The sequence below is a fragment of the Musa acuminata genome, chromosome BXJ2-8 (genome assembly GCF_036884655.1).
Source record: "Musa acuminata AAA Group cultivar baxijiao chromosome BXJ2-8, Cavendish_Baxijiao_AAA, whole genome shotgun sequence".
NCBI classification, from domain to species: Eukaryota; Viridiplantae; Streptophyta; class Magnoliopsida; order Zingiberales; family Musaceae; genus Musa; species Musa acuminata.
This window is the reverse complement of record NC_088345.1, coordinates 49,479,595-49,497,090: the sequence shown is the minus strand read 5'-3', so window position 1 is coordinate 49,497,090 and position 17,496 is coordinate 49,479,595. Positions and strand designations below refer to the sequence as shown.

Genomic DNA, 17,496 nt, shown 5'->3' with positions numbered 1-17,496 from the left:
TTCACACTTCACATGGGCCACAGTGAATGCTCCTATGCATCGATATGGGAACATCAACATGCATACGGTTTGAGGTTTGAAGAGGATAACGGGGAGAGAGAGAGAGAGAGAGAGAGAGAAATGGGAGTCGCTTCGCAAACAACGATCATCCACAAGCTCACGTGCACGGCATTAATGCACCAACATGCCCCGCTCTAAATGCATGCACTCCCCCAAGCACAAGCAACAGAGATTTTGAAGTACCAAGTTGGATCGGACTTTTGGGTGTCGAGTGCATGCAGAACTTCTCGCGGATCGCAGCAGGGTGGGGTCGAGGTGGGAGGAGTTAGGAAGGCTCGCTGCAGACCTGCGGCCATGGCACGGAAAATTTTGGAGCGAGTCGAAGCGAGGTCGGCGCCTGACGAGGGCCGGTGTTGGTGCTGCATCATGTGCAGGTGCAGCAGCAACAGCAGCAGCAGCAGCAACTAATCTTTTTTGCTTTAGGAGAAATAAAGAAGTAGCAGGCAGGTTGTCGTCTAGTTTGGCCGAGGAAGGGCTACGTGAAGCGACATGCATGCATTGTTTAGTGATATCCACTGGGGAATTGTAGCTTGAATCCACCGCAACCAGACTCTCCCGTGCAGCTTCACCCCTCCTTTCCTGGATGGCCTGGACGGAAGAGATTGATTACTGTGGGGAAAACCCTGGCTTTTCCTTCTCAATCAGCAGTTGGTAAACGACTCCCGATTGATTTCTTCTCCATTGCACGAGATTATTCTTAATCCTGCATAGTGGTTGTTCTCTCACTATCATTACTGTAGCGTACGAGCTTCAGCAGAGAGATTCCCCAAGCATGGATGATGCCTTTTTGTACCCTTTTATTTTGACCTAGAACAGTGTTAAGAATCATACATTTCGTAGTTTTCCACAGTGATTTTCCTATTTACCCTAGCTGATCAGGCCGCCCTAAAGCCTGCAACCATATGGCAGGGGGATGATCTGGGAATACTTGGACCATAGAGCATATCATTTTCCGTTCCAAGTATACTGCAGCCAAGTAATTTCCTAGGGCTAGGGTTGTGTAGGCATTTAATGAGAGGCCTTCAAGTATACTATTGGAACTTTGGAGATGAGGTTTTATTTCTTGGAGCCACTTCCTTGGGACTACCCTTAGGTATGTGTTTGAATAAGATATCAAACACCTCAGTAACCTTTTCAAGAAAAAATAAATAACATCTCAGTACCAGCCAAGAGAAGCATTAACAACAGTGTGTGGATTACCAGGCCTACTTAAAAAAAATAAAAGAGGGAAAAGATAATGATATTAATACTACTAATAATAATAGCATTATCAACAATGATAATAAAAGATAAATTTTACATAGAATTTAGGTGCACCATCACTGCTCAACCTCAAAATTATCCATGAATAAAATATTGTCTTTTATCAATATATATTTTCATTCCATGGTAACATGAATTTATATTTTCCGTAGCAGCATCAAAATCTATTTGATTGCTTATTCATCAATTCGAAATACATCTTTAAAAAATGCTCAAATATAAAAAAATTTTGGTCCATCAAAACATGATAATGATGATGATGATAATAATAATAATAGTAATAATTTGGTGTCAACTGTGTCATGATGCAACTTTGTGTTGTTCAATCGCCATCTCCTTCATAGCCAATAAATGTACAGTTAATATTCTGTCTTCAATCTTTTGGCTTATTTTTCATCATCTTCCTTTTATTGGCATCGAGATATCTTTTTCTCAATCTCACGGCTTTTGGCGTTACCTGTGGGAATAATGAGTTCATTCACAGATAAGAGGCATGACAAATCAACACAAGATTGGAAGGGAACCATTAGAAGAAGACTTACCTCGATAAGCTCATCAGAAGCAACATAACCAATGGCCTCTTCTAGACTCATCTGCACATTTTGTTTACCCAAAAAAAAGTCAGCAAGGTCTGTGCTATGTTTTGTCCTAATCATCCCATCTACTCAACTTCAGCTCCTGCTGCAAAAACTGCTACATTCAAGTTGCTCATACAGAGCTACAATCTTGGACTACATTCTTTGAATGCTCGATCCAGTGCGATGCAAGAACTCTTGCTAATTACCCATGTATTTTAATAATTCCAATCATGTTAATGCTGTACATCATTTTCATATGTTTAATAATCGATTTTATGTCAAGGCTTCAATTTTCCCAAAAGAGCACTAGCTCAACCACACATGCAAATTAAATCTGTTCACGTTTAGAGCATGAAAAACAATTGTACACTTAATCTTGCTTTTAACCTAGTAAAGGTTCTTATGATCTTTATTCGCATACGTTTAACAAAAGCTCTTCATAGTATACACTAAGGTCTATACTTCATTTTCCTGGTTTCTAAATTCCTTATGGTGTTTAAGAGATTCCATCCTTTAAAAAAATAAATAGTTACGATCTACATTATTTCATCTATGCCTTTAATCAAAAACCACATAAAGTTATTCATGCATACTATCTTATGTGAAAAGATAATATATGAAAAGTAGAAAAAAAAACTCGAGAAAGGACAAAGTTTAACAATCACAATTTCTATTCTAGATGACACTAAAAGCAACACGATGGTGCAAAAGTTTAAGCAAAAAATGATTATGAGGATTCAATGGTCCAAAGTGAACTATCACCAATATGAATAGTTCATATAGCAGTAATAAAATGTGAACTAAAACAAGATGTGCTTGGTTCCAATGAAACAAGTTAAATTCCAATACCAAAAGTTGACATGGAAGGATGTACCCCTGAAACAAAATGCTGAACACTTGTAAAAGAACATACCAAACGAGGTGGGGAAAGCCTGACATTTTCATCCTTCCCGGGTGCTCGAATGTTTGTCAACTCCTTCGTCCTTACAGGGTTTACCTAACCATAACAATTTTGTACAATCATTGCAAATAGAAAATTAGTAATAAAAACATCAGAGTTGATGAGTAAATTCCCCTTACATCAAGATCAGAATCACGTGAGTGTTCACCAACAATCATTCCCTCGTAGGTCTTCAGACACAAAATAAGAGGTAATAAGTCTGTCAATCCTATGGTGGTAACAGCAAGAAAGATAATCACATCAAGGAATAACCTCCATTCCAGGTGAGACGAAGAGAGTTCCACGAGCTTCCAAACTCATTAGTGCATGTGCAGTGATGATTCCATTGCCAACAGATATCTGTTACAGAAGCAATTAAGAAGATCTTGCAATTGTAACAAATTAAGGCATATGTTGGACGTGAAAGTACTAGACTGAGAAGTCATCTTGTATCATCTTTTTTCTTGAAAGAAAAAAGTCACAAGATGTCACATGCAATGAAATTGCCATATCAGTCTGCAATAGCAGTGTTTGCTTCATCAAACATCAAAATGTTTTTAATAGCAGTTATATAAGTTTGCCAATTCATTCCTTATCAGGAGTAAATACAAGCATTAGATCTTTCTAGTTCCTGACCTTATAATGGATGTGTCACAGTCATGTGAAAGCTAGTAATAACATGTAAAACAAAGGTTCTATTAAGTCTGTGCTACCTATTTGGATAATTACTACGGATCAATGTGCAAGACTCCAATAGTTGAGATACCATTGAAGGATAAGGTTACTAACAACCTAAGTATAGAAAAGAGCTACAATTTGGGATATTAAAAAAACAATGAAGGGATTGATATGACAGTTAATGGATAATTAATCTAATCACGGCTGGACAACATATAATCATAGTTACAAAGACAGTTTTCAGATTCTGTGATCAACTTTTAAGAAGGGAAACTCATGAGAAAATTAGTGCTTTTGCATGATGAACACAATGTCATTTGTTGATAATTATTTAATAGCTTACACTATAATTAAATAGTACTTTTAATTTCAACAGAAGGAATTGATTTGAATAGTGTTTTTCCATCAAATTATTCAATGGAGTGATTCACACTAATAGTAGTTCAAGATTTCACCGATTACTAAAACTTTTATAGAATTGACAGGGAAGGACTTACTAGTACTCCTTTCCTGACATTCCCAAGTGCACCCCGATGCTTTGAGTATGCTGCAAAGAAATACAATTTGTACATAAAAAATGGCATCCAGTTTGTACCATAAGAGAAATACTTCAGAGAATAAAAGACAAAGGTAGTTCAAACTACACGACTGTAGAACTTACAAACTCGTCAACCAGAAATCATACTCGCTACTAAATATATAAATATAGCTGCATTATTGTAGAACACATCAAAAAACTTGTAATCCTAATTTGGTTAAGAATCTCTTATGAAGCTATTGTGCTATCATGCAATGATGAAATAAAGGTGCTCGTAATAGTTACATGGGCTGTTTAAGTTGAAGAAAGTTGATCCTATTTTAATTAGAAAGTAGGATGCCCGAAAGAAGGTTCTTGGATCTTACTCCAGGGAGTTCCATGAGTTCAAACTATTCCATGTATAGATAGGATTCAGCAAGTAGGTAGGATTCGGCAAGAGAGGGACTACGGACTTACTAAGCACTTTCAGTCAATAACTTCCCAAGCCGTTTTATGCTAAAGACGGTCACTTACATGAGCAGGCCTGCCCACCCGGGTGTCGGCTGACATTCCATGTAGATGGGATCGGAAGTTAGTCCCTACCTTTCAAGACCAGTACCTTGAACCCATAGTCGTGACCCTACACCTTTGAAAGTAGTGCATAACTCTTGCCGGAGAGTCATGTGACTCAAGTACAGAGAACAAAAAGTTTAATATCTGACAATGAGCATACTGCTTCACCAATAAATCGGTACCATTCTCCTAATTATATAATGACAACTCCAGATTTGACGAATCCAACTGCTTCAAAACTAACTTATTACTCCTGATTTGACTCACCCCTAGAGTATTTGTTCATATGAGCACCCGGAAAGTCAAAAGAACAGAGGTGATCCATCAATATTAAAGTTATTGACTTTGGTCATAGATGCCCTTAATATTGGACTCACTATTTTTTCTAGAGAAATAGTTGAAGCTGTTTAATAGTTGCAGTTGAATCTATATTTTGCTCTGCATCTAAATGCTGTTAGGCATAGCAATACAAGAAAATGAGAGCAGCCAAACCACCACACACCAATTTTTGTGGTTTGTTTGTTATTAAATTCAATAATGAGATTTTCACAGCAATTCCATGGTACAAACAAAACCTTAAAGCAGCACCTATTAAAATATGGAAGAATCCCTCATAAAGTATATGCCAAAAAAAAGCTGAGAAGTAATCATAAGATGGTACTGACAAAAACACAAATAAAAATAACTCTGAAAGGCTATAACAAATGCATAATTTCATAATTATCATGCATGATATAGTCTAATGTACATACATAAAAAAGCACGGTGCATGAATCCAGTGCCACGAGTGTCGCTGCTGAATACACTTCTATACCCAACTAGGCCCCTGCATTAAGAAAAAAATCCAATGCAGTACTTTTAAGATAAATAAATGATCCGAAAATGATTTAAATGGTCTTTTATGGAATTAGTTTGTGTAATTTGACAAGCTTTGGGAGGTGGAACCATGGAAGTATAACAAAGTAATGAACAGACAAAGTTCACGGAGGCCAAAGTACATTGTGATTGTAAGTGGAGATAAAAAAGTTAAATCATGTCACATGGCTTTAATATACCGGCTCTACTAAGAAAAATATGCTCTAAAAAAACTGGGGTCACATGATTCACTTATATACAATCTTTTCAAAGTGCAGCTTTCACTAGCTTTGAATTTCGTTTAAAACAGGTAACCCCAATTACAGCACCAGGTAGTAGAGATATGCATTTAGCACCAATAGAACTTAGTGTTCTTTTTCTGAGAAGCATCTCATATTGGAAGAGATACCGTGAATGCAAATTTAACTTTGGAAAGAATCATAAATAGTCTAGTCACTCAAAATGCAGGTGTTGTCTTTTACAATTTGCAAACAAATGTAACACGCAAGTAACAAGGTTTTGTACATATCGAACCATTACATTGTCAGTCAGTATTTACTGGTCCAACCAAAGACCAGCATCAGTCTATCAAACCACAGAGCTTGCTATCTCCGATGTTTGTCTTTTTAATATTCACTTGAGTGACACTAGACAAAATCGGTTGTTACTGCTCAGTAAACTAGTATCATATCGATCTGACAAGTCTTGCCAAAACAGTTATTGAGCAAAAATTTTAAACCTAGACAAGTATCACTTGTTTTGGAGAGACAATGTCATGACCCAGCACGATGAGTAACTAACCCAACCTGTTGACATTGAACCGTTGACTCAAAATATTTAAACCTGAGTTAATGGTGGTAGACCCATCTAACCTTTGTGAATCCATTGAAGGAACTACATTAGGGCACCTCAATCTCATCCACTGAAGGAGGACCAATATAGTCTAGAATCAAACCCAGATGCCCAAATCACTCACTATATCCAATATATCCAACACTACACCATATCCAATATTAGTTGCTCTGATATCATTTGCATGAACCACTCAATGGTATTACAGATAGCATTAGTCAAGTCTAAGGATCACAAAAAGACGCTCAGCTTCATCATCCTTGTGTGGTGGTCACGTGCATTATATATGAACAAGGGTTGTTGTAGACTCTTGCGTAGTAATGGGGCCAACTGTCTCTTGTAGAATACAGTTGCAATTTTAGTCTAAACAAAGCCAAAACTTTGATCGGTACTCAAATTTCAATGTCACTTCTGAGAAAAATTCCAAAACACCCTTGAGAAATTTCTTTTTCAAAACAATCATCGTGTTAGTAAAAATGCCAAATTCTCTAATGACCATATACATCTCTAACCATTTGGAATAAGACTTCTAACTAAATTTAATAGGATTTTAGAAAATATTTATATTTTCAGTCAATATGCAGTAATCAGAGGATAAAATGTCACATACAAAAATGAAATTTAAACTAGCTAATAAGAAAGCAATAGGTAACTATCAAGTATCCCATATAAAACTTTAAATATATTCAATGCAGAAAAGTGGAGTGAACACGTCATTCAGATATCCAATCACACAAAATCATAAAGAATTAAGTTCCAGAAGATAACAAATAAACTGCAGATATGCAACATGCATAAGGTAACTAAACATCCAATTATAGGCATTGCACAGTAACTGATCCTAATCAATTATCTAAACTGCAGAAAAGAATTTAGGATCTACGAAACCAATGTGCTAAGCATTTCAGTCTTCGCTACTGAAGCCATCTATATTCTTTTAGTAGTTCAACGTCCTACTACTTCTATCACAAGTTCTCAATCACAAAATTAAGAGAACAGAGATACTGCAAATTAAGCAAAGAATCACCCATATTAATCAGCAAATTTATCTTGGAAAGATCTGATGTTGAAACTAAAAAAATACAAGATTGCATTGTACAATTAAAACTGTTGAAACAAGGAACAAAAAACATGAATTTTACACAGATAAACCAGTGAAATATAAAAAGCTGCAGCAAACTGTAGCCACTAACCTAGAGGGACAAGTCAAAGACATTCTAGTCCTGCCAGTAGTCCCTGGAACAGGACCCATGTCCGTCACTTCAGCCCGTCTATGTGAAAGGGCTTCCATGACAAGGCCAACATGCTCATCATTAACCTGTAATATAAACTTACACATAATTCATGTGCTCATTTGACAAAATAAATTGCTCACCAAACAAAGTTGTTATAGTGAGTACCTCAATCGTTACTTCTTCTATAGGCTCTAGCTTCTGGTTGTTCTCCATCTTATACCTGCATCCACAAAGAAAACTTTCACTACCTTATGCATGTTACATCTAAAGTAATAATTCTTAATCAAATCTTTCTAAAAAATGTTCTTTGTACAGATAAAGTTTGCAGTGAAATTATCAAATAGCAAAGTTATTCAGTACATCCATCAAAGTGTAGAGAAGCAAACTTTATCTGAAAATCAAAGAAAGTACAGATAGCCCTTCAAACAGCCATAACAGCTTCAAATCAGTGTGATGAGAACTGAGAAACAACCAGTCCAATACAAAGCAAAATTGAAGGGGCATCACCCTTTGCTTACAATGTTTGCATATATACATATGCACAAAAGCATCAGCAGTACATGCATGTGTGTGTTGTATGCACAAAATGTCATTTTTTTAGTAAACAGAGATACTATATTTTTTGTATAATATATCGTGTAAGATACGTACCGAGGTTAATCACATAAGACATAGGTCTACATGTATGCACATGCACACAACATACACCAATACTACATGATATACATTGTCTAAAAGAATACCGACATATTAGATATGATATGCATGCCCATGCATAACCACATCATTTTCACATTTATCTAAAACAATTAACATATGTAGTTGATATGCAGTAGCAATCAGTGATATGAGTGCAGGTCACAACAGCACTCCCTAAACCTAGCAGGATGCATCATTATTGTAAACAAAGATGAGTAGCACTACAGATGCCCCATTGCAGTATAAATCTATACGCAAAAATGCAAAAAGACGTCTCAACCCTGATATATGAGATCATTGAGATGCAATCAATAAAAAGAGTTAATTACACTGAAGTGCCGAAAACTTACATCACTCTTGGGGGTGATACTGAGAGTTCAAATCCTTCACGTCTCATGTTCTCGATTAATATACCTGAAAAATTGACAGAAGGTAAAATATCTGACACAAACAACAAATTGCAAACAAATAATAAACTGAATGATAAGTAAAAAATGATAAAATAAAAAGTAAATAAAAATAAGATGAATAAACTATAAAAATAACAACCTAACTGAAGCTCGCCCCTTCCTTGAACTTCATATGAATCTGATAATTGTCCAGGAAGAACATTTATTGCAAGATTTGTTTCCGCTTCTGATAACAGACGATCCCCGATTTTTCCTCCGGTCAACTATAATCATATTGTTCAGAAAAAAAGAAAATGAATTAAGGAAGGATGAACACAGAAATAATTCAGATAAACCATATGCTATACCAGCATAACAAGTATCATTATCTACTTTGTGATGCAAAAACACGAAAAAAAGGTATAAAGCAAAAAAAGGTAAAGATGGCCATTATGCAGAGGTTGTTATGTATTCAATGACAAAAAAAGAGAATTCGTGTAAGATGAACCATGACAAGCATGTCTCTCCATGTCTTATTAATTGAAATCAATCTTTGAATGATATTTCAGGTGCAAAGTGGTTTAAATATCAACTATTCAACATAAGCATTGGCAACTTCCAGAAATTTGACCTCTGTTATCCTAATAAACCAGTAATATTATTTGTACCTGCAAGGAAAATCATATCATTTTCTACCTCTGCTAAACTCAATCAAATATCAAAATAACCCTCCGGTGGAAGGAACATCCAGTGCAAGACATGAATAGGGATACTAGAAAATCACAAGTATACAAACTCCAATTCCTACATTTATAATAAAGAAAATATGCAAAAGGTTTCTATTCTCACAGGTGTGTACACAAGATGCTTCTCAGATTAACATAACAATCCAAATTGTTCATCAAAAAACACTAGGAACAAATCAAATAAACATATGAATGGGCAAACCAAGCATTTAAAAATAATATAATTTTTTTCTTATAATGTACCATGGTAAAGAATAACGTCGGAACTTATGGCTCTGTTGTTGTTATTATTATTGTTGTATAATATATCATGGGAACAAGATGCAGCAACCTATAAAAAAGTTAACCGTACAAACTCACGTGATAGTTTTTATGCTACTTACATGGGTCCCATCGCGACCAGCCAATGAGGAATCATTCACACCAAAAGTCATAGAAATTGTTGGAGGATCCAATTGAACAGTAGGTAGTGCAGTTGTGACCTGAAGTACAATTATCTTTCAGCACATATAAACCACTTCAACAAATGCATATATGATTAAGAAATAAAAACGGCAATTTAACTTCCAAATATTTTATGAACTTGATGGAAATAGATGGAGGTTTGTGTGCCCAGATCCATATTGCAACCCTGCTCACCCATCCACCCAAACCAACCAACACCTACTGGGACCAACATGCATCACAAACCAAATGGACCATAACGACATACGAAAAGATCAGGGCGACCATATATATGGTTAAAAGGATATTGCAAATGCCCCTTCTCACAATAGTTATTTCCACTAATACCACTCATGTGAGTAGGACAAGTTCTCTTTGCACCATAATATATTAAGTAACAAAAATATACCAAAGGACACAGGACTTCGATGCTGAAAATAACTGAAAAGCATAGGACCCTGGCACCAACTTTAAATGGAATAATTGATGACATCTTTCATTTTGGCAAGGTACATAGTTATTGACATGCAAGAATATTAAATATCGGAACATGTCGAACCTCAACATTTGCCACAGTGTGACCAATTGAAGGACTTGTTAATCCAGCCACAGATATGATATCACCAGCTCCTGCACTGTCGATCATAATTATATTTGTTCCCTTTTTTTTCATAAGCTTGGTTACCTACATGATAAGTCAGATAGAATCAGATATGCAGAACAGGTTCAGATCGGACAAAGGTTGACCATGCCTGTAAACTGCCAGGCAACAAATGGATGCAAAGCAATTTATTAATTTTCCAACCTTTCCTTCCTCGAACTTCTCAGCTCCATTATCTGTGCACCTAAGACCGTGAATTTTATCTCCTATATGGATGATTCCTGATGAAATACGACCGGTCAAAATTCGCCCAAGATAAAAATCACGTTCCATCATGGACACCTGCAAGATACTATAGTTCATGTTTCTCATGTTTTGGTACAAAGAGATGCCAAAAACAAAACTCGCCTTCAGTTAGAAGTTCTAATACATCATCCTAAAGAATGCTATTGAGATAAGACACTTTGCAACTATGTAAACAAATATAGTCAGTGCTTTATTTCCGATGGTGTCACCAGAGAAAGAAATTCATTGTTAGGAAGTTCAACTCTGTACCACAAAAGTTTACTTTTATCTCTCCATATGACAATGGCAAGGACTTCTGCATAATTATATATGCATGCTGCTTAATATTACATATTACAAAGTCTTATTATGAACAAACTTCCAAAATTGAATGAAGCACATAATGCATTGAAAATAAGCAGCAAGTTGCATACTAATAATACAAACATAAAATTAAGCATTGTTACCATTTAAATTGTGTAACATGTTTCTGAAACAATTATACTAACCAGCATCTGAAATGGGGCCTCAAAATTTGCTGCTGGAGAAGGAACATGCTTTATAATGGCATCAAGTAATGGTGACATGTTCCTTGCATCAGCCGCAGGATTTTTTGTGAATGTTAAGGAAGCCCAACCTTCTTTGGCAGATGCATAAAGAACTGGGAAGTCTAGCTGTTCCTCTGCAAAATGATAATCAAGAGGACCTCAATATTATATGAACACAACACAATTTAATCCTTTGAAAGCACTTCAGTTCAAACCTAAGCCTACCTGTAGCACCAAGATTTGCAAAAAGATCGAACACCAAGCTCTCAACCTCATTGCATGTCTCCTCAGAGACTGCAAGAGAGAAGAATATCAAACTTGCTATTAGATTATAAACATATATATCAAATTTACCTGCATCTTTAACAAACAGATGTAACCTCGTGCAATAGCTTTATCAGCTACTGAATAATGATAATTAGACAAATTAACCAAGTAAAATACCATTATTTAGTCATTGTTACCCTTAATTCATTATTCAAGTAGAAACACAACACAGCACGTATTTTCTCTTCCCCTTCGATCTTTTCTTCTGCTGCTGATACATTTTAAATTGCACAGCATGGGAAGGCAACTTGAAGCAACTTAGGCCTCCTCAACATTCCTCCAAACCTCACCAAAGAATACAATGAAACCCAACAAACTCCAGCCTCCTAGAAGCTTTATTACCCTACATTAACTATTTCCATTTCACTTCAAATCTGCAACCAAACCTCGAAAAGACAAAAGTCCAAACCCCACTCATCAACCCTAATCATGCTACTAAGAAGTGCACCTGCATACCATTCTTCGGATCTTAAGTATATTCTCTGTATCCTGCTGCAAACTGCTTCAGAGAAACCTCAGGTCTACCACCCTGTGGCCATCCCTTATTGTTGAATGATAATTTAAGAAATCGAGTGAAGGTAAATAATCTGCCTTCATCTGGTTGTATGCCAATTCATTAATGAAGTTACTGCTATAGAAAAGAAAATGACACTATTTATGAGACACAGAAGAAGAGATCGTAGGTCAATTTGATGCCTAATATATTCAGAATTAAGAAGCTCCTTAGGTAAATCACCACCAGCAAACTTGTGTGTGTATTCAGCTTCTTGAAAGAACTTTGAAGATAAGAGGAACAATAAGCTGTTTGAGATTAACAAAAACCACCCAAGTTTCATTCTAGGGACTGCAATAATGTTATACATGTAATTTAACAAGCTTCAGCGCAAACTTGAAATATGTTAAGGTGACAACGGAGACAAAAATTAATTAGACCAAGTGCGACATACAACTAACTCATACAAATTCTCATTAGATTTCATAATTGTTCAATACCATGCCCTTTTTTACCATCTAGTATAACAGCAGATAACTTACAAAGTAAACAAAGATAAAATTATCAATGCCTATTATTAATGTTTGAACCAAAAAACTGGGTAAAGCATTAGGCTTTAGAAGTTAATATATAAGAAACATTTAGGCACTATGTTCAGTAAGGGATTATCAGGCATACCTGAAGGTCTGTCAACCTTGTTCAAGAGAAGAATTGGACGCAAACCGAGCTTTAAAGCCTTTGCAACAACAAACTTTGTCTGTGCCAGAGGGCCTTCCCCAGCATCAACAACCAAGACAGCTCCCTCGACCATCCCAACAACTCTTTCTACCTATGAAACAATATCATGTTACTATTCCAAACCAATCAATCACTTCGTCGTATTCACTTGTTCACTTACTTCTCCACCAAAATCAGCATGGCCGGGAGTATCAACCATGTTGAGCTCATTGTCCTTCCAAGAAATCGAAGTCACCTAAAAGCACAGAGATATCAAAAATTCAAGATTAGCCGACGCATGCAAGCTGTTCGACGTGCTTACTACATAACCAAGTTCCACCGACGGATATGGCAACGGAGGGGCGATACCTTGGAGGCGATGGTGATACCGCGCTCGCGCTCGAGACTGATGGAATCGAGGGCGCGCTCGTGGGGGATGTCGGCGCCGCACTGGCGGAGGAGCCGGTCCATGAGGGTGGTCTTCCCGTGGTCGACGTGGGCTATGACGGCCACGTTGCGGATCCTGCTGGGGTCCAGCGCGGTCCCGGCGGGGGAGGGCGGCGCCGCGGCGTGCGCGGCAGCGGAGGAGAAGAGGCGGAAGGAGGAGGAGGGAGTTCTGCCGTAGAAGGGGAAGGGAGAGACGGGGGCTGATGAGAAAGGCCGGAGCGGCCTGCGGAAAGCGCGGAGCAGCAGGGTGGCCATTCCTTCCTCTCGCTTTCTTCACCCACCAGCGGCGGCGAGAGGTACCGCCGACTGCTTGGATTTTGTGCCGCACGGTGGAGCCTTCGTCTTCGTCGACGAGGGTTTTGGGTAGAGGGATGGCGATGGCCCAGACCGTGAGCTAGCAGGGGAGAAGCAGAGAAGGAGATTAGGGTTTTCCTTAAAGGAGACGGTCGCATATGGTCTAACGCATTGCGTCGGCGACCCGAGTCAGGCCCAGTCAACTGTGGCACTAATTCACTAATTTTATTTGATTTCGTTATTGATGCGCGGATATTAATCAATATTTTCCAAATTAACATCGATAATCATAACCATAACAACAATAATAATAAAATAATATGAATCTTTTATCATGTGATTATAAATATGATATAAAATAATAAAAATCATCTAATCATTTTTTAGCAGACAGGGTTAAATTAAACTCCTATTGATCGACAAACTACTTAATAACACTATTGGAGATATAAAAGTATAAGATGATGTGGCATTTACCGATATGATTTTTTTATGTATTAGTATTTATCAAAAATTTAAGATGATATCATAATAAAAAATCATGAGTCCAATTACAGTGATCAAAATTTTTAAAGTTTTATTAGAATAATTATTCAACATTAAAATCAGAGATGACTCGAAGAGGGAGCGAGCATGAGGAACATTTATATTTTGTTTTATCATGAATATATATTTTTATTTTTAATTTGAATTCGTCGTGCTTTAACCACAATACGACATCCTCTTACCTAAGTATCGGAGAGAAAGCACCAAATAAATATTATTTATCTGTATTACAGACATGACTTGAAAGACTTAAATACGAAATCAATATAGATTTTTCTTGGATCTCAAAAGATGTTAATAAAATCATCTGGATTGAATCAGCTATAATCGAATCAATCAACGAAGCCACTCGATGTTGAAATAGATATGATTGACTCGACTCGTTACCATATACACAAATGATCAAATATCTCTATTAATACATATCTAACAATGAAAATTATTTAAGATAAAGTAATATTAAGGATGTCAATTTTAAAGCTTTTGTCATGCAAATTGCTACGTGTTCTTTATCAAACCAACATTTAGCAAAATAAATCGTTTTAAACATAAACAAAACCCTTAATAACAAATAAAATCCATCAGCAAAGTAACATTATTCACACTATCTATCAGTGTCAGCTCCTTTAGCCCCATAAAACGATATTTTGGAGAGAAATTACCTTTGTCTTAAAAAAATAAAAAAATCATTGTACATTGATCCTATGTGATTTTAGAGTTAGTATTTGTTATTTATTATTAAGTATTGTATCTCGACTACTATGAAACCAACTGATATGGAGTATCCTAGCACTAGGTTGTCGATCGGTAGTCATCTAGGAGTTACGTGAAGAACAATATGACATCTGTCTAATGTAAGAGAGGAATGGGCTGATGATTGACAGTCCCTTAATCATCCCCTGTTATACCCATGGTGCACGGGACGGTACAAATTGATGCCATGCCACAAGGGGTTGAACGGGGTTAGGGGCCCACATGAATATGCCATAAGAGGTATAGGTGACCCTAGCAATAGTAGTTCTCTCCCATCAACTCTGTTGGTATAAAAGTAGGTCCCCAACGTCTAAAGAGAGATTAGTCCAAAAAACTCCCACCAAATACATAACTAATTTCCTATCACCTAACTTAAGAATAAGATGGGTCGGGTCAGAAATATCTTCCGACATTGACCTATTGTGCAGGGTCCCGATTAGATCAAATATACTTTAGCTTTATATCGGGATAACCTTATAATCGTTCTCGTCATTCGGTCTCAACCACTCCATCTCTCTCTCTCGAGAAGATTCACATAGACAATTTCATGCATTCAATATAAGATCGAGTCGTACTTACTCTCGATCCACGATATCGCTCTTGATCCATGGTATCAAGTTGTTAACACTAATCAATATGAAATTAAATATGATCCAATCATAAATAATGAGGAGAAAGAATGGAGAGGCCCGATTTGACGCTTCCATTCCAATGTGATTGAAATCCGGTCGGCATCGAGCTCATCCGAGTCCGATCCGTTTAGTCTCGGCCCGAAAGCGAACGAAAACGGTTAGGCCGGAAGGCCAAGTTCGAGTGGAACCCAACGGACACCAACCTAGGGAAGCACGAGGATAAGATTTACGCCTTCACCTCCTTTGGCAGGCTTCTTCGAGTGAGATGACGACGACCGCAGCGACCCTGTGGTCGCCGACCATGGCGTTCTCGGCCTCACATCGCTTCCAGTCTCCCGCGTCCTCGGTCCATCTTCGCTCGTGTCTGGGCCTCACTTGCCGCACCACCGCCTCCAAACCCCTCGCTCCGGCCACCAAGAGGTGCAGTACCATCAGAATGGTTTCCAGATTCCCCAACGGCAAATACATCAGAGAAGACTACCTTGTGGTGCCAATCTCTCTCCGACTTATGTGTTGTTTCTTCCAGCCGTTGTTTGCTCTTGTAGCGCTGACTGTTCTGTGGGGAGCAGAAGAAGGTGTCGGCCAAGGAGGTGCAGGAGCTGGTGAAGGGAGAGAGGACTGTTCCTCTAGTCGTGGACTTCTACGCAACCTGGTGCGGACCCTGCATTTTGATGGCCCAGGAACTTGAAACGGTAGTCATCGGTTGCCTCCACTTATTCTACACTTCTTCTTCCTTTCCGGTTTATTTTTCTTTGGCCTCGCTTAACTCTTTCGGCAGAAAGTTGGAAGCAGAAACTTGCTTCTCTTTCTGCGAAACATAACTACACAATGCCGAAAGTGATGGAGTTTGACCTGTTTCGTTTGTGCTTGGAGCCTGAATTTGTGGAATTTCTGGTGCTTTTTTATGACGCATGCCAACTGTTTGATCTTTTGCTCGCCTCTCTGAACGATATAATAAAATGTTGTTTAGGTATAACCATATCTGCCAAATAAATTATGGGTATTTTTGGTGACACCGATCAATATCAACTTCATTTAGAGCACGGACCGATTAAGGGGCCTCCAGGTAAAGCCCCCCTTTAGAAATCGAGAGTTTTCAGTAACCATCAATATCAACTTCTTACTAAGTGCCAATCATCTCTATAACCAGGAAAATCAACGAGGGATATCATTGGTTAGAATTTTCATCTAGGCTGAGGAACAAATGTTTACGAAATCAACAACAGTATCATATATTCTTTCCTTTTTCACATTCTTGCAGCTTGCCGTGGAATATGAAGGCAATGCACTCTTTGTGAAGGTGGACACTGATGATGAATACGAATTTGCCAGAGATATGCAGGTAACTATCGTCAGCTATCAGCAAAAGAAACCAAAAAAAATGGCACCAAATGTTATCATTATCTTCTTCTAAACATGCCATAAAAAAAATTCTTCTTCTAAACATGTAACCATCTAACAGGTACGAGGGTTGCCAACTTTGTACTTCATTAGTCCAGACCCAAACAAGGATGCCATCCGTACTGAAGGGCTTGTGCCACCAGAGATGATCAAGAACATAATTGATAATGAAATGTGACAAATATCCTCAAGGCTCATAGGCACTGTACCTGGTAATGTTGTTTTGAGATTGCTCATATCTCTGCTGGAAGATCATCTGTATCATGGAATCAAAGCGTGGCTTATCCATTGTGGTTTATGTTGGGATCATTTGCTTGCTGATTGCAGCAAATTGGTTGGTGGCTCCAGTGCATGCAATCGAGAAAACTCAGTAAAATGGGAAATGTGTTGTTGTAACTTTTTTTCAGATGAGTAGTTAGGGTATCTGGATGTGAGGCTTCAAAAGATTAGGAAAATGTTGATTTTTTGGTATCGCCTCTTTATGTTATTTTGAGGGAAGTCACATCATAATCTTACATTTGAAAAATGAAGTTGCTCTAATTCCCTTTATATATCTTTGCTAATATTAGTTATTTGATTGTTGGAAGTTTGTTTCTTTTGTCAAAAGGCCAAGTCCATCTTTT

The 17,496-nt window shown here is 37.6% G+C and overlaps 2 protein-coding genes across 2 annotated transcripts; one reads left to right on the top strand and one right to left on the bottom strand.

The window, feature by feature from the left end:
- Window positions 1-1,405: 1,405 nt before the first annotated feature.
- On the bottom strand, window positions 1,406-13,734 carry LOC135619968 (uncharacterized). Its single transcript, XM_065122498.1, has 19 exons — window positions 13,170-13,734; window positions 12,982-13,056; window positions 12,762-12,912; window positions 11,489-11,557; window positions 11,225-11,397; window positions 10,635-10,772; window positions 10,389-10,514; window positions 9,769-9,867; window positions 8,800-8,923; window positions 8,601-8,664; window positions 7,717-7,771; window positions 7,510-7,634; window positions 5,362-5,435; window positions 4,017-4,066; window positions 3,115-3,201; window positions 2,982-3,032; window positions 2,815-2,898; window positions 1,866-1,916; window positions 1,406-1,780 (listed from the first exon to the last, which is right to left on the bottom strand). The coding sequence occupies exons 1-19, from the start codon at window positions 13,500-13,502 to the stop codon at window positions 1,697-1,699; spliced, it is 2,013 nt and encodes a 670-aa protein (XP_064978570.1). The 5' UTR covers window positions 13,503-13,734; the 3' UTR covers window positions 1,406-1,696.
- Window positions 13,735-15,694: 1,960 nt separating this feature from the next.
- On the top strand, window positions 15,695-17,422 carry LOC135619971 (thioredoxin-like protein CITRX, chloroplastic). The gene is made up of 4 exons (XM_065122501.1): window positions 15,695-15,959; window positions 16,042-16,164; window positions 16,734-16,814; window positions 16,935-17,422. Exons 1-4 carry the CDS (start codon window positions 15,738-15,740, stop codon window positions 17,049-17,051), a joined length of 543 nt encoding a protein of 180 aa, XP_064978573.1. The 5' UTR covers window positions 15,695-15,737; the 3' UTR covers window positions 17,052-17,422.
- Window positions 17,423-17,496: the final 74 nt, after the last annotated feature.